The 22046-nt window shown below is 44.8% G+C and overlaps 1 protein-coding gene across 2 annotated transcripts in view; it reads right to left on the bottom strand.

The window, feature by feature from the left end:
- Nucleotides 1–14238, bottom strand: part of Znf250 (zinc finger protein 250) — a 30723-nt gene extending 16485 nt beyond the window's left edge. Inside the window, exons 1-4 of one of the 2 annotated variants that reach the window (XM_045143145.1) lie at nt 14173–14238; nt 4238–4323; nt 3901–4027; nt 3539–3652 (exon numbers count right to left, since the gene is read on the bottom strand). In XM_045143145.1, the coding sequence (XP_044999080.1) occupies nt 3539–3652; nt 3901–4027; nt 4238–4279 (283 nt within the window). In that variant the 5' untranslated portion in view covers nt 4280–4323; nt 14173–14238. The remainder of the gene's footprint in view (nt 1–3538; nt 3653–3900; nt 4028–4237; nt 4324–14172) is intronic. The other variant, XM_045143146.1, reaches the window with a different exon arrangement.
- Between the last annotated feature and the right edge of the window lie 7808 nt (nt 14239–22046).

The raw sequence follows: 22046 nt of genomic DNA, 5'->3' as shown, positions 1-22046 counted from the left end.
AACTAACTCAAAGGTACTCAAAGAGGGCCTACAATTACCTGCATCCAGCATCTAAGGAGAGCAGGTCTCTTTTGGGAGTGTTTGTAAATGCCTTTGAATTCTTTTGCCTTTTATGGCTGCAGTCAGCAGCCTACTTGCAAAGCCAGCCAGTCCTGCAATCCTAGCTAAAGAGAAGACTTGAGGCAGCAGGATCACTCACGTTCAGGAGTTTGGGGACAGTGTGGTAACATAGAAAAATTGTCTCAAGCCAGGCATGGTGGTGCATGCTTTTAATCCCAGCACTCGGGAGGCAGAGGTAGGAGTGCTGTGAATGCAAGGTCAGCTAGAGACTACCTAGTAAATTCCAGGTCAGCCTGGGCTAGAGCCAGACCATACCCCGAAAAAAACAAAACAAAACAAAAGTTTGGTATAAGAAGTATGTAACATTACATAATGTTGTACCCTTTTGTTTAAAGTCTCTGAAAAATTACTCCTATTGAGGCAGGCATATCCACCATTCCTGATTTTGCAGCCAATGAGAGGAAGGTTGTTTAATATCTGGTCCCTATCCACATGACAGCCATCTTGGAAATAAGGAGCGATTTTCAAGGGAAAAGGGCAACATGAAGATGTTGAAGTCAGTCAGCCAGTGGACTACTGCCTGTGCCATCCCCTTCAATTTTGAGGGAGCACATTCTGGGAGAACAGGTTGGTTGTAGTTTTCCTGAGACTCTGATGTCATTTTCTGGCAGTCAGAGGTTCTTTACCTAGTATAGCTGTGAACATAGCCTTTAGATTAGATCTATCCATATCATACTGTCTTTGCTTTTTGTAATTTTTTTTCTCTTTTTAAAAAACAATTATTTGTGTGTTTGTGTGTGTATGTGTGTGTGTATGTATGTGTGTGTACGGGCAAACCAGGGTCTCTTGTTGCTAAAAACAAATGCCAGATGAATGTGCCACATTTTCCCATTCAGCTTTATGTGGGTGACTGGGGAACTTAACCCAGTCTAGCAAGCTTTGCAAGTAAGTACCTTTAATGCTATGCTATCTCCCCAATCCCATTGCCATATTATTTTCTGATGCCATTTTAAAATATTTTATTTATTTATTTGCAAGGAGAGGGAAGGGGAGAATGTGTACATCAGGGTCTCCAGCTACTGGAAAAAAAAACACACACACAAAAAGAACAAAACAACAACAAACCCCCAGATGTATGTACCACCTTGGGCATCTGAATTTCTATGGGTACTGGGGAATCAAACTGGAGTCTTTAGGCTTTGTAGGCCAATGCCTTACACTCTAGCTCCTCAGGATATTTTAAGTGTTATCATTTTAAAAATCATACTTTTTGGGCTGAAGAGATGGCTTAACGGTTAAGGCACTTGCCTACAAAGCCAAAGGACCTCAGTTCGATTCCCCAGGACTCATGTAAGCCAGATGCATAAGGTGGTACATATATCTGGAGTTTGTTTGCAGTGGCTGGAAGACCTGGCCTGTCCATTCTCTTTTTCTCTTAGCCTCTTTCCCTCTCTCAAATAAATAAATAAAAAAATTAAAAAAATCACACTTTTACTTTTTGCTGATAGAAACACAAATTATTTTGTCTTCTAAAATACTGCTAAATTATATTATGGATTCTTTTTTTTTTTCAGGTTTATAATCACACGAACCTCAAATAATGCTTTTCTTTCTCCTTTCCTCTTTTTTTTTTTTCAAGGTAGGGTTTCACTCTAGCCCAGGCCAACCTGGAATTCACTATGTAGTCTCAGGCAATCCTTGAACTGCTCAAGTGATTTTTCTACTCTGCCTCCAAAGTACTAGGATTGAAGGCATGAACTACCATCCCTTTCCAGTTCTTATAGTTTTAGTTTTATTGTTTTAAAATGTAAAGCCTTGGGCTGGGGAGATGTGTCAGTGGTTTAAGGCACTTGTTTGGAAGACTTACAGGCCTCGGTTTGAGTCCACAGTACCCATGTAAGGTAGATTGCACAAAGCAGCACATGTATCTGGAGTGGCAAGAGACTCTGGTTCTCTCTCTCTCTCTCCCCTTCTCTCTCTGCAAATAAATAAATACTCTAAAATTTTTTCTCTTATTTTACACATGGGACCACAGTACAATACTGTATGAGCAAGGGGAGAGTGGACTCCTTTATCTTGCACCTGAGCTCAAACAGCAAGCTTTCATCCCTCCATCATGACTATCCCGTCTACACTTAGGGTACCTTTTTCTTTCTTTCTTTTTCTTTTTCTTTTTTATTTTTGAGGTGGGGTCTCTCTCTAGCCCAAGCTGACCTGGAATTCAGTATGTAGTCTCAGGTGGGCCTTGAACTCATTGCAATCTTCCTACCTCTGCCACCTGAGTGCTGGGATTTTAAAGGCATGCACCACCATGCCTGGCCTTTATTATTTTCTAAATCAACCAAGTAATCCTCAAAACTTAAACATCCCATTAGCATCTGGCTAACCATTTTTTATCTCTCTTAGCAGGGACAAAAATCCCTTATCTTGTCTTGGTCTCAGCCCTGCCACCCTTTCTTCTTTGTACCAATATCTACCACCCCATATGCCTTCACTTTACTTTTTTTTTTTTTCCCCTGTGGTAAGGTTTCACTGCTAACCTAGAATTCACTGTATAGTCTCAGGGTGGCCTCAAACTCACAGTGATCCCCCTACCTTTGCCTCCCAAGTTCTGCTATTTTGTTCTTTTCTTTAATTTTATTTGAGAAAGAGACAAATGGGGGGGGGGGGATAGGTGAGACAGGGCCTTCAGCCACTGCAAACGAACTCCAGACACATGCGCCACCTTGTGCATCTGGCTTACATGGATCCTGGGGAATCAACATTGGTCCTTTGGCATTGCAGGCAAATGCCTTCATTGCTAAGCTATCTCTCCAGCCCTCATTTTACCTTTTTTTTTTGTTGTTTATTTTTATTTATTTGAGAACAACAGCGAGAAAAGGGAGAGAGGGGGGGCACCAGGGCCTCCAGCCACTGTAAATGAACTCCAGATGTACCTTTGGATAACACGGGTCCTGAGAAATCCAGCCTCGAACCAAGGTCCTTAGGCTTCACAGGCAAGCGCTTAACCTCTAAGCCATCTCTCCAGCCCTCATTTTACCTTTTTTTTTTTTTAAATTTATTTAAGAGAGAGAGAGAGAGAGAGAGAAAGAGAGAGAGAGAAAGAGAGAGAGAGAGAGAGGGAGGGAGGGAGGGAGGGAGGGAAGGAGGGAGAATGGGTGTGCCAGGGCCTCCAGCCACTGCAAATGAATTCCAGATCCATGTGCCACCTTGTCTATCTGACTTATGTGGATCCTGGGGAACCAAACCTAGGTCCCTAGGCTTTGCAAGCCAAGCGCCTTAACCGCTCAGCCACCTCTTCAGCCTTACTTTACCTTTTACTATGGACCGCTATTTAATTCAGCACCACCTAGCCTGTGAACTACTGTCAGGTGAGGCCTGACAAGACTCACCTTTGACCAGTGGAAGCTACTTCCATGACTGGCTCATCTGAACTAGACTGTCTTCAGTGAAAGCAGGGCCTGTTTCCCTCACTCACCTGAGTGGCTGCAGCCCAGACCCTGGCTTTCGTCAGCTCCATGTCCATCTAGGACCCATGGGTCTTCCCCTCGCTCCAGCTGGGAGATCACAATGGGCTTGGATCCTGGAAGTCCTGCTCATGAGGAGAAAACCCTTTTGTTTATACACTTACCAAGATAAGCCCTCAGTTCATATCATGTTCAGGAACATGAAGATGGTCCACATTAACATCCTGTTGCAACTGAACAGCTGGAGGTATACAAGCCTCAGGATCAGACTGCTCCCAAACAATCCCCACCCCAAATAAATCATTTCCCTTGGGAAGCCCTCACCTCAGTTTAGCACACAGACACATAGATGAGGCCTGTAGAGGAGCCTTACCCAATGAGACCACATTCCCATAGGTCTCCATCATCACATTCCGGTAGAGGCCTCTCTCAGCAGGGCCCAGCTGGGCCCATTCTTCCTGAGAAAGGAATACAGCCACATCCTCGAAGGTCACCTTGACCTGGAATGACATGGGCTTTGGGTAACTCTTTATCTGACAGGAAGGGATACATGTGACACAGGTAGCTAAGGGGGTATCTTGAGAGCTAAAAGGGATTAAAAAAGAGTGATTGAGATCAGGAAATGCAGGGATATGCTATGGGAATCCTGGGTATGAAAGGATCTACAGGAGATTTAGCTGGGATATTGTACAAACTCTGGGACAGCTCACCTGGGGTTCTGCTGGCAGAGGCAAGAGCCCAGCTGCTGCCATCACTGGTTTCCTGGGCCTGTGAGGACAACAGAAATCAGAGGATCCTATGGGCATGAGAAAGAGGAAGGAACATGTGAGGGGCCACACTGCTCCTCCCAGACCTTGACTTCCCAGGTGTTGCAGTCAGGTTCACATTGCTCGTAGAAATGACCCAACCAAGAGCAGCTTCTGGGAAAAAGAGGTTTATTTTGGCTTACAGGCTCGAGGGGAAGCTCCACGATGGCAGGGAAAAACGATGGCATGAGCAGAGGGGGGAGCCAACATCAGGTGGACAATAGCAACAGGAGAGTGTGCCAAACACTGACAAGGGGAAACTGGCTATAATACCCATAAGCCCGCCCCCAACAATACACTTCCTCCAGGAGGAATCAATTCCCAAATCTCCATCAGCTGGGAACCTAGCATTCAGAACACCCAAGTTTATGGGGGACAGTTGAATCAAACCACCACACCAGGGATCCTTTGTCCTATAGAGACAGTGAGGGGCATACTGAAGTGAGGCTCAAGGGACTGAAGTCACTGCAGCCACACTATGCCATTCTCCCCAAATTTACAACCATACTAGGATCTTCCAGTGTAGAATCCTGATCAGCCCCAAGCAAACATGATTTCTGGGCCTGTTCTGGATAGCAAGACTCTCTAGCCTGTGGTCACAAAAATAAATAAATAAATAAATAAATAAATAAATAAATAAATAGTCTAGGATTTCTGAACAAGGAACCCACGGCTTCCCAATCATTAGGAATTTAAAACCTTCATTCTTCAGCCTACTGGGGTCTTTATGGTTTGTTGACCACATCCATGTTGGGGCATCAGGGAGGGCTCTGATTCCTAGTATACTCATCTTGGTTCTGAACCATTACGGGCCTGTTCACAAGGATAGTAGCTTTGCTGGGCCTTGCATGTTCTATACTCAAGGCCTTCACATGGGTTATGTGGGGTCTGCACCCTCCCAACAAAACACCCTCCAAAAAGGAAAGGCTCAACAACCAGAGAGGAAACTGGATGGTCTGGCTTGAGGACCACAGTCATGTGGAGAACCCCAACCTAAGGCCTTAGTCACTCTTGGATATCTTCTGGTGGCCCTAGTGTTTTGATAAGGGTTCAACTTGTACAGTGGCAGCACAGGCTTGCACAGTGGTTACTGTGAGGGAACTTAATCCAGAATGACTCATGATTTGGTCTGAGACCTAAAGGAGGACTTGCTATAAAGTGAGAAGGGGTGGCATTGTCGGGAGCCATAGAGCAAAAGCCTCTCCATTTTGCCTGGGCCTGCTCATAAGCTGACTCATTACTCAGAAAGCTTTCTGTTAAGTACTTCTGGACCATCGGTCAGCAGACTGCAAAAAGCCAGTTTATGGTCAGGATGTGAAGCCTGGTGCAGTCAGGATGTTAAGCCATTGAGGCAAGATTAGATGAACACCTAATTACATCCCCTCTAGGTTTCCTGACAATTCCAAAGTCCTAAATCACATCAGCCAGCTTATCCCCCCACCCCTTTTCTTCCCTATATAACCACTGTGTAAAAAATAAAGACTCTGAGGCCTTAACAAACATCTAGCATGGTCTCCTTCTTGTGTCTGTTTGACTTTTATCTTTCAGGTTAACTTCCCCTCAGGTCCTTGTTCAACTCCCCGCTGGCCGAGACATGGCCTGGTGATGGTTTGGTGCTAGGGGCACTAGAATAAGGTAAACTGAGGTGTCTAACACACCCAAATGGCAGGGGGAGAGGGGAAAGGAGGGTTGAGAGTGCTCCTGACACAGCTGGTCCTGTACAGTTGGGGCTCAATGTCTTCTAAGCACTGAGGAGTATCTACAACAGTGACACAGAGTCCAGCTAGTGTCCAAAGACAAATTATACCAGAAAAAAGTGAGGTACAAAGTACAATGTATATTCTCATGGGCACATGTCAATCAGGGCTCTTTGAGAATTAAATGGTAGCCAGATATGGTACTCCCATTTAATTCCTGCTGATCAGAAGGCTTAGGCAGGAGGATCTTGAGTTAGAGACCAGTGTGGGATATGTACAGTGGAAGCCTGCCTCAAAACACACACAGGTGGTGGGGGTGGGGAACTGAGCCTGGGAATAGGAAGTCAAGGATCATCTCATTTCCTTTTTCCTTTTTATTTATTTATTTGAGAGAGGGAAAGGGGGGGGGGAGAGAATGAATGGGTGCACCAGAGCTTCCAGCCACTGCAAACAAACTCCAGACACATGCGCCACCTTGTGCGTCTGGCTTACATGGGTACTGGGGAATTGAACTGAGGTCCTTTGGCTTTGCAGCAAGTGCCTTAGCCACTAAGCCATTTCTCCAGCCCTCTTTTTCATTTTTCAAGACAGGGTCACATTCTAGACCAGACTGCCTAGGACTCACCATGTAGCCCAGGTTGACCTTGAATTCATGGTGATTCTCCTATGTCAGTTTCCTGGGTGCAGGGATTGAAGGTGTGTGCCTCTACATCTATTACTTGCTTTATATTAAGTATAGGTATGTATTTGCAGTTTTTAGAAAAGACACACAATTAACCAATCACTGCCTCCGAGGAACAGGACAGGGAAACAGGTAGAAAGAGGTTGACACCAAATCTCTCACCAAAAAACCCCCACATTTTCCCCCCAAAGGAAATACTTGTAAGTGGTTTACTTTTTTCATTAACATTAATTTCTTGAAAAGGTCAAAAAAATAAGTTTGATACAAACTTGACAATCAAATATTTACCAGCTGTTTTGCTATCCTTTAAATTTGTTTAGTTTTATTTAAGTTGATTTTTACCAGTTGTGTTGCTATCCTTGAATTGATTTACATAAAACTTATTACAAAGATGTAGATGTTATAAATATAGAAAGAATAAGAAATGAAACAAAAATTAAATGTCAAATTTCCTTTTGCAATCTACTAAACAGTATTCAGTATAGAGGTTTTTATTTATTTATTTTTTGTTAGGTAGGGTCTCACTCTAGCTCAGGTTGACCTGGAATTCACTATGTAGTCTCAGGGTGGCCTCAAACTCTGGGTGACCCTCCTACCTCTGCCTCTCAGAGTGCTGGGACTGAAGGCGTGTGCTACCATGCCCAGGTCACCTAGAGTTCTTAAATGCCCAAAGCACATACTCATATACCAATACTTTGGATAATTAATTGGCTTTATTCTGCTGAGAATATAGTGTAACATGTGTTGCAGTCAGGTTATCATTGTTGGCAGAAATCACCTGACCAAGAAGTGGGAAAAAAGATTTATTTTGGCTTACAGACTTAAGGGTTAGCTCCATAATGGCAGGGGAAAATGATGGCAAGAGCAGACGATGGACATCAACCCTGGCCAACATCAGGTGGAAAACAGGAACAGGGACAGGAGAGATGCTAAGCACTGACATGGGGAAACTGGCTATAACACCCATAAACCCATCCCCAACAATACACCGCCTCCAGGAGGCTTTAATTTCCAACTGTCATCAGCTGGGGAACCTAGCATTCAAACACCTAAGTTTATGGGGGACACCTGAATCAAACCACCACAAGCATGCCTTTAGTCCCAGGCAGAGGTAGGAGGATAGCTGTAAACTGGAGACCACCCTGAGGCTACATAGTTAATTCCAGGTCAGCATGGGCCAGAGTGAGACCCTACCTCAAAAAACCGAAGAACAGAAACAAAATTTAGTAAGTACCGTGTTGTGATTTTTGTTTGTTTTTTTTTCAAGTAGGGTCTCACTCTAACCCAGGCTGACCTGGAATTAACTATGTAGTCTCAGGGTGGCCTTGAACTCACTACACTCCTCCTACCTCTGCCTCCCAAGTGCTGGGATTAAAGGTGTACCGTCACCACATCTGGCTCATTACTGAATTTTTATTTTGCATACATTGCTAATTTTTTTGGTTTGGTTTTTTTCAAGGTAAGGGATCACTCTAGCCTAGGCTGACCTGGAATTCACTATGTAGTCTCAGGGTGGCCTCAAATTCACAGTGATCCTCCTACCTCTGCCTCCCAAGTGCTGGGATTCATTGCTGACTTAAATTTCTTTTTCCCTAATAAAGTTTATTTACAAAAAACAAGCAAAGGACCTGATATGACTCACTAGTATTAGGAAGCCTTTGTGGTTGTATCAGACTTTTTTCCAAACAAGCCTTCTGAAGGGACAGGCTGAACTATAGTTTACTTAATTTTGACTATTTCATACATGTATATAATGTATTTTGAACATATTCAGTCCATATTATGCTCTTATCCCCCTCTCCTAATAAATCTCTTCTCAACTCATACTACTGTCGTGTGTGTGTGTGTGTGTGTGTGTGTGTGTGTGACTTACTGAGTTAAACTAGGGTTGCTTGCATGAACATTGATGGAGGGTTGACTGGAGTATGGGCAATTTACTAATGGTTACATGACTGAAGAACATGACTCCCTTCCCCAACCAATAACTGCCAACAGGTCCTCTGTGAGGTGAGAGATCTTATGAGCCCCTTCCCTATCCATGATACAATGCTGGTAAGCTCAATCTTATGCAGAAAGCCAAAGCTGCTGTGAATTCATGAGAAAAATGGCCATATTATGCTCAGCATTACACAGCACTCCTCCCCATTCTCTAGCTCTTAATATTCTTTCTGTCCTCTTTCCTACAATGTTCCTTAAGCCTTGGGGGTGGTAGTGGTGGTGTAGATATGATTTTTAGGGCTAAGTACACCAGTAGTCATTGATTTTCAACACTTTTTTTTGGGGGGGGGATCTTTTCAAGGTAGGGTCTCACTATAACCCAGGCTGACCTGGAATTCACTATGTAGTCTCAGGCTGGCCTTGATCTCATAGCAATCCAGCTACCTCTGCTTCCTAAGTACTGGGATTAAAGGCATGCACCACTACACCCAGCTCTTTTCAGTGCCTTTGCCAGCTACGTATCTCTGTATTAACTTCTGTGATGGAGGCACTAATATATGGGTGTAAAAATAAATATTTAAGAGTCTTATGTTGTACCTACTGAGCTAACCTTAGCATAACTACTAAACATGAATATTTATAAGGTTGTTTGGCAACATGTGCATTTACTATAACGACAGTAGTAGGTTTTCCCATAGGACATATGACCTTCCTAGCCATGGTCTTTTGAGGTTTCCAATACTATGTGAATGCATTTTAAAATTTTTATTTTTATTTATGAGCAACAGAGAGAGAGAGAGAGAGAGACAGACAGACAGACAATGGCGCGCCAGGGCTTCCAGCCACTGCAAATGAACTCCAGATGTGTGCGTCCCCTTGTGCATCTGGCTAATGTGGGTCCTGGGGAATTGAGCCTCGAACCAGGGTACTTAGGCTTCACAGGAAAGTGCTTAACCGCTAAGCCATCTCTCCAGCCCGTGAATGCATTTTTCTGTGTGTAAGTGCAATGCAATTATAATTAGAATTCTAATAGGAAATCTGAATAAAACTCCTTTAGAATTTGCACGAAAAATAGATGTTGAGAACTTTTAAGACTGAACTCAAAAGAACTGGGTGGGTCCAGATATCAAAACTAACAAAGGAAAGTGGTCTACCAAGAATGGATAAGCCAGACACAGATGAACATGGGGATTTAAAAGATGACAGCCTTAAGAATTCAATTCAGTGAGAACCTGTGGTTCACTTACTAACTTGAGTGTATCCAGATGGGATATGTAACCATCAATTCTACATTAACTAAAGATCAAGTGTAGTAATATCAACACTTCTGGCCCCTACGTCTCACACCTGTCACTTCCTGCTGCACCAGTCCTTTCCAGAGTCCTCTGCCAGTCTCTCTTGTCCTTTCAGGCACATTTGTTTAAGTTACCACCTCTCATGGGAACAAACTCACCCCATTTGGTCTCTGTCCTTTCTGGTCTTCAGAAAACACATGATGTCATCTTCACTCATTTTTTTCTTTACTTTTAAAAAATTATTTATTTGCAAGTAGAAAGAAACGCGTGTGCACACACACACACAGAGAGAGAGAGACAGACAGAATGAATATGGGTGTGCCAAGCCCTCTAGCTGCTACAAATAAACTCCAGATGCATGCACCACTTCGTGCATTTGGCTTTATGTGGGTACTGGGGATTGAACTTGGGTCATTCATTACGCTTTGCAGGCAAGTGCCTTTACCACTGAACCGTCTCTCCAGTCTGCCTTCTCTCTTTCTTAGCCAGACCTGATTAGAGTTTCTTTCGATCACCACATTGAAAGGGGGGTAGAGTTTGGGTGACTGAACCTCTGAAGGTGAAAAGCACAGGAAAGTCTGCATTTGCTAGAAATCAAAGATGATCTGACTTATCTCTTGCTTAGTTCCCTAGACCTGTTTTTCCACAAATGACCAGGACCCCTCCTGGAAGGGAGGTCTTTCACAGGATTTAAACTTTGTGGTTGGTCAAGTTCAGCCCCTGGAACTTGCTGTCAGGGCTAACCTCTTCCTGAGACAGACCCTAGCCCTAACCAACCAGCTGTCTCTAGTTCACCTGAGCTGGAAGACATAAATAACCTGTGCAAGGAAAGGCAGGCTCTCTGATCACTTGGGAACTTCCAGCTATGGCTGAGTTTTTCCCTTGGCTGGGTCTGAGCTGGCTTGGCCCAGGCCCAGCTGAGAGGGGCTCAGTTTAGGCCCTGGCCCAGTTGGGAGGTACCCTAGCCCTTAGTCTCTACATGGTCTCCTTTATCCCCTCCAGCTCCCCACATGGTAGGAGCAACTTGAGTTTTCTTTTCTCCTTTCTTTATCCTTTTCAGTCTTTTTTATTCAATCCTTTGATTAAAACTAGAAATGAACCTAGGGTTTGGGGTTCAAGGACTTTCCTGGACTCCATCACCCCTTTATAGTATGGCCAAATCTAATGTCAATCTTATGTGTCTGTCTGCTGTAGGCAATGGACATGCAGCCAGCCTCTTGGGCACTGCTTTCTGTTGAAGAAGCCTTTCAGGGTGCCACTTTCTCTCACTTCCCTCCTCATTCACTTGGGTGGTGATTCTATCATCCTCATCTGCATGAAAGTTTGACCTTCAATGAATGAAATGAAGGTTCCCTGGAAGCCTGGATCTCTACATCAGGGCTGGAGAAATGGCTTAGCAGTTAGGACACTTGCCAGCAAAACCAAAGGACAGGGTTCAACTCCCCAGTATTCACATAAAGCCAGATACACAATGTGGCACATGTATCTGGACTTTGCTTGTGGCAGCTGGAGGCCCTGGCATATCCATTCCCTCCCTCTATCTGCCTCTTTCTCTCAAATAAAGAAATTAATTGAGGAAAAAACTATATCATAAAAAACTATCAATAACAACAGAGGCAGGAATTTAAGCAAAATATCAAAGGTAGAAAGCCAGAGAGCACAGACCCACACATATGCAGCTTGTAAGTCAAAACCGTATACATGGGTTGATGATATAGCTCAGTTGGTGGAGCATGCTTGTCTAGCTTGTATAAGGCTCTGCATTCAAGCCCCAGCATCCCGTTTCCCCCAAAGAAAACCCTTAATTAACCAACCAAACTAAAAACAAACAAACAAACAACAAAAAAACAAGTAAAGCTGCAGAAGGAAGGCCATGACTGAAGCCAGAAAAGGAATGGATGCCCAATGCATGCTTGGTTTATAAAACATTCTTAAAACAGAAGAACTCAGAATTATGGCCAAACAAAATTAGCTGCAATTCTGAACCTTAGAGCTGCTCTCCCTTACATGGAGCAAAGTAGCTCCCCTAATGACCCAATTACCAATCAGGATTGTCCTCATTTTCATGGCAGGAATTACATGGAAATTGTATATAAAGTGGCTAACAGCCAAATGAGTGGTACTACCCAGCTCTCTGCTATACATTTTTACCGCCATACCCTCTACTTTTTGTAGTTTACTAAATAAATTTTTTTTCTACTCTAATAAGGGGTGAGTTATTTCACCACACAAAAACAACACACTCTCCAAGCCAAGCCAAGAAACCCAACAACCAATAAAAAACTTTATGTATATCAAAACCATGAAAACCTCCAGAAATGGGCCTAACACAGGGAAGAAATTAGCATATGACACAAGTGTTTTTTCAAATCAATGGAAAAATAAATTATCCAATAAAGAGTGGATGGTGTTCGCAATGGTTAAGATTTAGGAAGAAAATGAAGCTAGACTCTAACCCCATTCCTAAATAAATTCCAGATGAACTCAACATTTTTCAAATACCAGACAAAAACCTGAAATTGCTATTTTTAGGTATTTTATTTATAAGAGGCAGAGAGAGAGAGAGAATATGAATGAGAATGAGTATGAACAGGCTCACTAGGGCCTCTAGCCACTGCAATCAAACTCCAGACACATGTGCCATCTTGTGCATCTGGCTTACGAGGGTAGTGGGGGATTGAACCTGGGTCCTTAGACGTTGCAGGCAACTGCCTTAACTGCTAAGGGGTTGGAGAAATGGCTTAGCAATAAAGGCACTTGCCTGCGAAGCCTAACGACTCATGTTCAGGTGACACAAGCACACAAAGTCACACATGTGCATTAGGTGGCACACACGTCTGGAGTTCAATTACAGTGGCTGGAGGCAAGTCTCTCATAAAATAAAAAAGGCTGGTCCATTGGGCTTGCCTCAAAAATGAAATGAAATGAAATAAAATAGGGTTGAAGAGAGGGCTTTGCAGTTAAGGCACTTGCCTTTAAAGCCTAAGAACCCAGGTTTGATTCTCCAGTACCCACGTAAGCCAGATACACAAGGTGGTGCATGCATCTGGAGTTCATTTGCAATGGCTGGAGGCCCTAGCACACCCATATTCTCTTTCTCAAATAAATAATAAAGAAAAAAAAGTTTTGAAAACTTTAAAATAAAATCAAATAAATAAAGTTATTTTGAAATGGGGAAGCCCTTTTAAATACCACAAAGCCCAAAAGCCTTAATGGGAAATATTTTTCCATATAAACAACAAAATCCTTCTAGCTCAAAAACAAACAAAACAAAACACAAACCTCAAAGCAGAAATTACAACACACACTGGAAGTGCATTTTTTACATATGTGAAAAGAACATGAAGTGGCAAATTAGAAGGAAGATGAAGAGGTTTCAATCTCACCGATAATAATAAGGAAGGGCTATTCAAGCATCCTTATGACAAGAATTCATTGACTTCTACTCAGATGAGAAGGCAGCTTGTTATGCCACAACCTGTCAACCTTTCCAATCTCTGGGTTCCCTATAAGGAAATCTCTGGTGTGCAGAGTGGTAACTGATGCCCAAAAAGGCAGCTGTAAAAGGTAGTCTGGCAATGTGTTTTTTCCTTTTTATGTTAACAAGAAGAATATGCGGTGTTACAAAAGATGTACTTGCTCCCAAATACTCAGGAAGGGAACCAACGGAACTGTCCCCAGTACACGCATAAGTACGGTGCTGGGCAGTGGCGTCCTATTTTTTCTAATATGCTTTAATTAAGAGGATTACTGCTTATCGTTTTCAGTTACAAAATTTGTCATACAAAAATAATGAAAATACTACAAGAGGTTGGCGTCATCCATTAAAAGAAATTCGGAAAGAAGCTGGACATCGAGAAGCAGAGCAGCGCCTAGCTTGAACAGGAAATGTCTTCGCTACTGAGGCCACTAGGGCCGCGCATGTGACAGGAAGGAAAAAGCCCACCCTGAAGCTCCAGCCTAGGGTGGGTAGCGGCTACGCGCGCCGCAGGTTCGAGACCTGAGCTGGCCGACACCCCCACGCCCGCGTCTGGGGAACCGCCGGTCCCCACGCTGCGGCCGAGGCCGCCTACCGCGACCAGGGCTACCGGAAGGCACGGCGCGGGGTCCGGGTGAGGCCGGGAGGGGCCGGGAAGGGAGCCGCCTGGGCCGCAGCCTCCGAGGGAGGACGCGCGAGGCGGGCGCGGGAGAGGGCGAGGGTCCCGCGGGAAGCCACCCAAGACTCACCACACGCCGCAGCCTCCAGCGAGGGCGGCAGCCGCAGCACCCGGCAACAAAGAGGCCGGCCCGCCCCGTCTGCGCAGCCGCCAATCCCGGCGAGCCCCGCGCCCGCCCCGCCCCCCGCGTCCGCCCCGCCCCCCGCGCCCGCCCCGCCCCCGCGCCCGCCCCGCCCCCCGCGTCCGCCCCGCCCCCGCGCCCCCCGCTCTCCTGCGCACGCCCCGCCCCGCCCCCGCGCACGCCCCGCCCCCCCAGCCGCCAATCCCGGAGAGCCCCGCGCCCGCCCCGCCCCCCCGCGCCCGCCCCCCGCCCCCCCGCTCTCCTGCGCACGCCCCGCCCCCCCCCCCCCCCCGCGCCCGCCCCGTCTGCGCAGCCGCCAATCCCGGCGAGCCCCGCGCCCGCCCCGTCCCCCGCGCCCGCCCCGCCCCGCCGGCCTCCTCGGTGGCGGCCTCGCTTCCGGGGGTCGCCGGAAGTGGGCTCGCCGCCCCTGCCGAGCCCCGCCCCTCGTTGGCTGCTCAGTCCGCGGGACGTGCGGAGGCCTCTTGTCTGGGGGCGTGGGCGGGGTTCGCGCAGCCACGCCGGTGAGCGCCCGCAGGCCGCCACCTTGAGGCCTTGGGGGAGTGTGCAGTCCCTGCTGGAGGGGCGGCGGCACCCGCGCAGGCCAGGCGCCCTCAGGCCCGGAGAGGCGGGCGGGCGGGCGTGGAGAGCTGTACCCAGCCGGCCGGCCCAGCCTTGGCTGTGCGGACTTGGCTGGAGGCCGAGAAGGTTTGGCACAATTATTGGACTGCTTTTGCTTTGTCACTTAATGGGGTCCAGTTCTGTTTTGACTCCCTTAATCCCAACAGAGAACTGATGCTACAGAAAGGTCTCAAAATTAGTGCATACTGTAATTTTCCTCTGTGCTGCCCAGGTTGCATGCCTGTCACATGCTGAGTGTCTGGAACTACAGGTGTTACCATATTTAGCTTTACAACTTGTTTTATTTTGCAAATATTCATGCATTTATAAAAGTTGAAAGAATAATACAATGGACACTTCTGGGCTCATCCCTTGCGTTCATTAATTGACATCCTTAGCATATGTGCTATGTAGCACTGCTGACTCACGTTCCTTTCTACAGGTGCAGTGTTTATTTCCAATTGCTAGCAAGTATATAGGAGGTATTGAAACACCGGGGTGTGTTAATTTTCTCAGTGCTGTGACTGAATACCTGATGGGAAACATCTTCAGGAAATAAGGGGATATTTTGGCTTACAGTTTGAGGGGATAGAGTCCATCACGGTGGGATTAAGGTTAGGCTTGGCAACAGGAACATGAAGTAACTGGCCACATTCAATCCACAGTCAGGAATTAGAGAACTTTCAATGTGGTGATCATCTCACTCTCAGGTTTAGTCAGTTTAAGGCCCTAGCCCATGGAATAACACCATCTGTAATCAGGATGGGGCTTTCCACTTCAACTAGCCTCGTTTATCCATTTATTTGTTTTTGTTTTTTTCAAGGAAAGGTCTCACCAGGCCTAATTAGTCTAATTTAGCAGTGGGTGGTGCACATCTTTAATCCCAGCATTTGGGAGGCAGAGATAGGAGGATCACCATGAGTTTGAGGTCAACCTGAGACTGTATAGAGACGCCTGGGCTAAAGTGAGACCCAGGTTCAATTCCCCACAATCCACATAAGCCAGAGGCGCAAGGTGACACAGGTACACAAGGTTGTGTATGCACACAAAATGGTTCACGCATCTGGAGTTCTCTTGCACTGACTAGAGGTCCTAGCATGCTAATTCTCTCTTGCTTTCTCCCTCTCATAAATAAAATAAAATTTGAAAACTCAAAAAAAAAAAAAACCCTCATATTGGAGCTGTCTCCAATGTTTTCATCCTTTTCAATAAGATCAAGTGAAAAGTAATGGGATCTGTGGTGGTTTGATTCAGGTGTCCCCCATAAACTTAGGTGTTCTGAATGCTAGGTTCCCAGCTGATGGATATTTGGGAATTAATGCCTCCTGGAGGGAGTGTATTGTTGGGGGCGGGCTTATGGGCTTTATAGCCAGTTTCCCCATGCCAGTGTTTGGCACACCCTCCTGTTGCTGTGGTCCACCTTATGTTGGCCAGGGGGTGATGTCCACCCTCTGCTCATGTCATCCTTTTCCCCTGCCATCGTGGAGCTTCCCCTCGAGCCTGTAAGCCAAAATAAATCTCTTTTTCCCAGAAGCTGCTCTTGGTTGGGTGATTTCTACCAGCAATGCGAAATGGACTGCAACAGTAAAGTGGTACCGAGGAGTGGGGTTGCTGCTAAACACCTGACTTTGTGGCTTCAGCCTTTTTGGAGCTGATTTTCAAGAGGAAAGTGGAAGGAGTTGAAACCTTGGCCTAAGAGATGCCCTGCAGTGTTGTAAGTACAGCTCGATGGACTATTCTGGTCAGAACTATGGACTGTGAGGTTTGGCTCTTGAGGGTGAGAAAGAGCTTTGCTTGGACTGGGCTAGCAGTTTGTGTGAAAAGCTTGCTGTTATGCCTGTATCCTGAGAAGTTGTGCAGGGTTGCTTTGTGTAGAAGTGAACTGGTGTGAGTAGAGGGATATGGCACAGAAAGAAAAATCTTTGGGTGAACTGTTGCCCATTTAACTGCAACTGAGAGATTACAATCTATGAGACTGGGCTAGTTGACCTGCGCTGGGGCAACAAGAAGAATGTAGACTCTTTTGAAGGGGCCTGAGTGCTCAAGGAGTGTCCTGTTCTTCAAAGTCTGCTTTATTCCCCCCTGGATTAACAAATTGGCACCCTACCTGATATCGTGGAGTATAAGAAATGCTGGAAAGAGGGTCATTGAGTTTGCAACACGGTCTTGTGTTTTGGAAATGGCCATGGGCAGTGTGAAGCGGGTTTGCTGGTTGCCTGCATAGAGACCCCATGGGGCCATGAGAATGAACCGTGGCTTGCAGTGGAGACCCAGTGGAGATGCCGGGACCATGAGATGGCTGCCAAGGAGCTGCCGGCCCCGATGAAGTTTCCCAGGTTTGTGAGTAGCCTAGCTGGAGGGGCGGAATTGGAATGCCAGAGACTTGTTGCTGGTTAGAATTATCGGACTTGGAGATTTGTCACTGGCTAGAGTTGCTGGACTTGAAGCTACAGAGTTTGATGTTTGTCCTGGTTGTTTAAATCTTGTATTGTTTGAATGTTTCTTTGCTATGCCCAATGCCATCTATTGCAGTGTGAGTATTTATTCTGTGCCATTATGGTTTTTTTGAGGTTATTTTTTGGTATTATGGCTCAGTTAAAAGATCTTGAACTATGGGGATGTATGAACATCATTGGAATTGATAAAAACTATGGGGACTTTTAAAGTCAGACTGAATGCATTGTATTTTATATCATGTATGGATATCAGTTTATGGGGGCCAGGGGCGGAATGTGGTGGTTTGATTCAGGTGTCCCCCACAAACTTAGGTATTCTGAATGCTAGGTTCCCAGCTGAAGGATATTTGGGAATTAATGCCTCCTGGAGGGAGTGTATTGTTGGGGGCGGGCTTATGGGCTTTATAGCCAGTTTCCCCATGCCAGTGTTTGGCACACCTTCCTGTTGCTGTGGTCCACCTTATGTTGGCCAGGGGGTGATGTCCACCCTCTGCTCATGCCATCCTTTTCCCCTGCCATCGTGGAGCTTCCCCTCGAGCCTGTAAGCCAAAATAAATCTCTTTTTCCCAGAAGCTGCTCTTGGTTGGGTGATTTCTACCAGCAATGTGAACCGGACTGCAACAGGACCTTTAAACAGTAATTAGGTTATGAGAGCTCCACCTTCAAAAAGAGATTTATGTAGGGGCTGGAAAGATGGCTTAGCAGTTAAGGCATTTGGGTGCAAAGCCTAAGGACCCAAGTTCAATACCTATGTATCCACATAAAGCCAGATGCATAAAGTGGTACATGTACCTTGAGTTTGTTTTCAGTGGCTGGAGGCCCTGTTGTGCCCATTCTGTATCCCTTCCTCTCTCCTTGAAAATAAATAAGTGAAAATATTTTTTAAAAACAATTTTATTTATTTATTTGAGAGAGAGGGAGAGGCAGATATAGAGAAAGAGAGAATGGGCAAGCTAGGACCTCTGTCCACTGCAAACCAACTGCAAACCAGGAGGCAGAAGTAGGAGGATTGCCACGAGTTTGAGGCCAGCCTGGGACCACAGAGTGAGTTCCAGGTCAGTCTAGGTTAGAGTGAGACCCTATTTTGAAAAAACCCAACACAAAAAGGGATTTATGTAGTTTCCCTGCAAGTATGTTAGTTATTTTGAGAGTGGTTTAGAAGCTCCAGGGGCTCAGTTAGCGCACAGTACTTATGTGAGAGTAGGCTGTTATAAAGCCTGGCACCTGCCCTTGCTCCTCTTCCACCCTGAAGCCCTCATCAGAGTTGTGCAGAAGCTGCCACAAGGCTCTTGGATCTTCAGGACATGAACAAAAATAAACCTCTTTCTGTTATAAATTACCCAGCCTTAAGTGCTATGTTATAGCAACAGAATAGATCAGGCAAGGTTGTTTTATGCCTGGTTTCTGTAAACTATTCTTGCTGATTTTCTAGCATGATTGCTTGCCTTTTCCATTTATAGATGTATTTATCATCTGTCTGTCTATCGATCTATCTGAGAGAGACACACACAGAAAGAGGTACACAGAAAGAGAGTGAATATAGGCATGCCAGGACCTTTTGTCACTGCAAACAAACTCCAGATGCATACACCATTTTGTGCATCTGGCTTTGGTTGGGTACTGGGGAATGGAATCTGGCCCATCAGGCCTTTAGCCACTAAGCAATCTCTCCAGCCCCATTTCTAGGTTTTAGAAGTGCTGCTTTCTTTATTCTGATATGAATTGCAGCTATATGTTAAAGCCTTATTTTCATATACTAATTTATCATTAAGAAGTGTTTTAAATTTACAAGGAAAAAAGCCTGATAGTCTGTTTGGAGTCAATCTGAGAATATGTAAGTAATCAGTTTGACACTAGAGAGAAATGTTACAAAGAAGATACCTTCAAACTCAATTTTAAATTTATACCTTGTAACCAAGATTTTATTTATCATGCAGCTCATCCTCATCATACCAATTTGTACAACTGAGGGGGCTTAAATACATCTCCTCAGAAAAAGAATGAACTTTTTTTGTTTTTTTTTTTGTTTTTTGAGGTAGGGGTTTCACTGTAGCCCAGGCTGACCTGGAATTCACTAGGTAGTCTCAGGGTGGCCTTGAACTCACGGCAGTCCTCCTACCTCTGCCTCCCAAGTGCTGGGATTAAAGGCGTGTGCCACCACACATGGCCCAGGATGAATATTTTTTAAATGGGGAAATGCCCTACTGGCTGGTAATGTGTATTGCAGTTCTCTGGTCATGTTTGTGAAGGTTTGTCTAAAATTAGATTAGTTGAGGTGAGAAGATCCACATCACCCGTGATGGCACCAACCTGTGGGCTGTGTTCCTGGTCTGTGTCAGCGGGAGAAACCTAGTTAAACATTCAACATTCAGCACTCTTTCCTCTTCCTGCTAATTCTACACTAGCTTCTTGCTTCTGCCAGGCTTTCCTTGTCATGATGGGCTTCCCTTCAAAATTGTAGGCTGAAATAAACCCTTCCCTTGACGTGCTTCTGGTCAAGTATTTTGTGCCAGCAATGAAAGTTGTGTCATACAGCTTGTATGGCTTGAATCCCGAAGTAAACAAAGGAAGAGTACACAAGGTTTCCTGTTAGCTAGTCCACATGCAGGCTCAAGAAAAAGGGCTCATGCTGTCAGTAAACATAAAAGGAGTCAGAATGCTCTTTACAATGTATTGATGTTATACTGCAGACTTATGCCATGTTTCATTTAATTGAATTGGGCCTTGTTTAAGAGTCCAGGATTAGGAGCTGGGGAGATGGCTTGCAAAACCTGATGATCTGGGTTCAATTCTCCAACACATAGCCAAATGCAAAAAGTGGTCCAAGCATCTGGTATTTTGTTGTAACAATAGGAGAATCTGGTACATTAAGTGTGCTCACACACATGAAAATAAATTTTTAAAAATATTCTTTAGCCTGGCACTGTGGCACACACCTTTAATCCCAGCACTCAAGTGGCAGAGGTAGGAGAATCGTTGTGAGTTTGAGGTCATTCTGAATTCTGAGACTAAATGGTGAATTCCAGGTCAGCCTGGGCTAGAGCAAGACCATGCCACAATCCCATAGGGACTACCTGTAACTCCACTGAGGAGGGTCCCCAGTGGAATGAGGGCAGGAAGGAGGGAATAGAGGGTACCAACACATGATATGTCCATATGAAATATGTTGCTAATAATAATAATAATAAAAGCCAGAAAAAAAACAAAAAAAATCTTTAAAATAGCCCAGGATTCCAAAATGTGAATTATACTTTGGTCACTCTCAGTAATGTCTAGAATTCAGAATGTGATGAAGATTTTCCTGTTGAGGCATTTGTAGCCTGAGTGTATGCAGAGACATCTGTGGCCTTGATTTATATGTTATCTTTCTGTGAGGCACATTTACAGAGTTCTTTACCAAAAGGTGGAAACTCTTAGGCAGCCAAGAATTTATAAAAATGTACAGATGGTTATTTTCTGACTAAAACCTGTAGCACTAAGATGACTTCCTGAAGTTTGATCAGATATGTTAACTTTTGGGTCTGGTTGACCAGGAGTGTCCTAACCAAGAAGTGGAAACAGTAGCTTTTTGCTGAGCCCTATCACCCTGGACAGTGATGAACTCCCAAAGGGCTCCCCAGGTAGTAAACAGGCCTAGGGCATGGGACATCCCTGTTGTACTATGTCATTAGCATATTTTTCTTTACTTCCTAATTTTTAAAATTATCTATTTGTACATGTATATGCTCATGCATGTGCATTCCAGGGTCTCTTGCCACTACAAAGGTATGCCTGTCCAACTTTATGTGGGTCATTGAGAAATTGAATACTGGCCATCAGGTTTTGCAAGCAAGCACCTTCAACTGTTAAATCATTTCTTCAGCGTCAACTTTCTTTTTTTTCTTCTATTTTTAGATTACACTGAGGCTGTCTGAATTCACAGATATTTTAGAAAGAAATTTCAGCTTGAAGATAATTGAATATGAACTTTACCATTTATTAATGCCTCCCTTCTCTGAATAGCACTCTAAAGAATTTTATGGTTTAAGGCCGGGTATGGTGCTACACACCTTTAATCCCAGCACTTGGGAGGCAGAGGTAGGAGGATCATGGTGAGTTTGAGGCCACCCTAAGACTACATAGTGAATTCCAGGTCAGCCTGGGCTAGATAGAGGAAGACCTTGTCTCAAAAAACAAAAACAAAATTTAAAAAAGATTAAAAAATGCTGGGATTAAAGGCATCACTACTCCAGACCCAGCTCTTGTTTAAAAAAATAAATAAATAAAAATAGTGAAACAAGACTTTTGGTGGTTCAAACACAAACCCCAAGCCTGAGCTTATGTCTGCTTTACATAATAAACTGAAATAAAGAGAGAGAAGAATTATTTTTACGAATTATTATATTTATTCAGGAAGGGTAAGAGAGAGTCTGCAGACTAAAGAAAGGGGAATGGCAGGGGTGGTTAATCTGAGAACCAAAGGGTGAGAAGTGGATACACCCACATACTCTTAAGGGCCCATGTATATATATCCTTTTCCACCCTGGTGGCTTAATTGCTGGGAAGGCCAAATTTGGCCTTAATTTGGGAAGGCCAAAACCTTACTGGTGTTGAAACCCTCAGATGTTGAAAGATGAACAGCCCAGGAGCTGGTAAAGCAGACAAAACCCACCACCAGCCTCATGAGCAACCAGGCTGTTTATCCTGCTTTGGGGGGCTGAATCCAAAAGTCAGCACACCTAGGTATAGCGTCTGGAAGGACCTGGGCTT

The sequence above is a fragment of the Jaculus jaculus genome, chromosome 2, assembly GCF_020740685.1.
Source record: "Jaculus jaculus isolate mJacJac1 chromosome 2, mJacJac1.mat.Y.cur, whole genome shotgun sequence".
Classification (NCBI taxonomy): domain Eukaryota; kingdom Metazoa; phylum Chordata; class Mammalia; order Rodentia; family Dipodidae; genus Jaculus; species Jaculus jaculus.
Note: the sequence above shows the minus strand (reverse complement) of the source record. Positions and strands in the feature narration are given on the sequence as shown.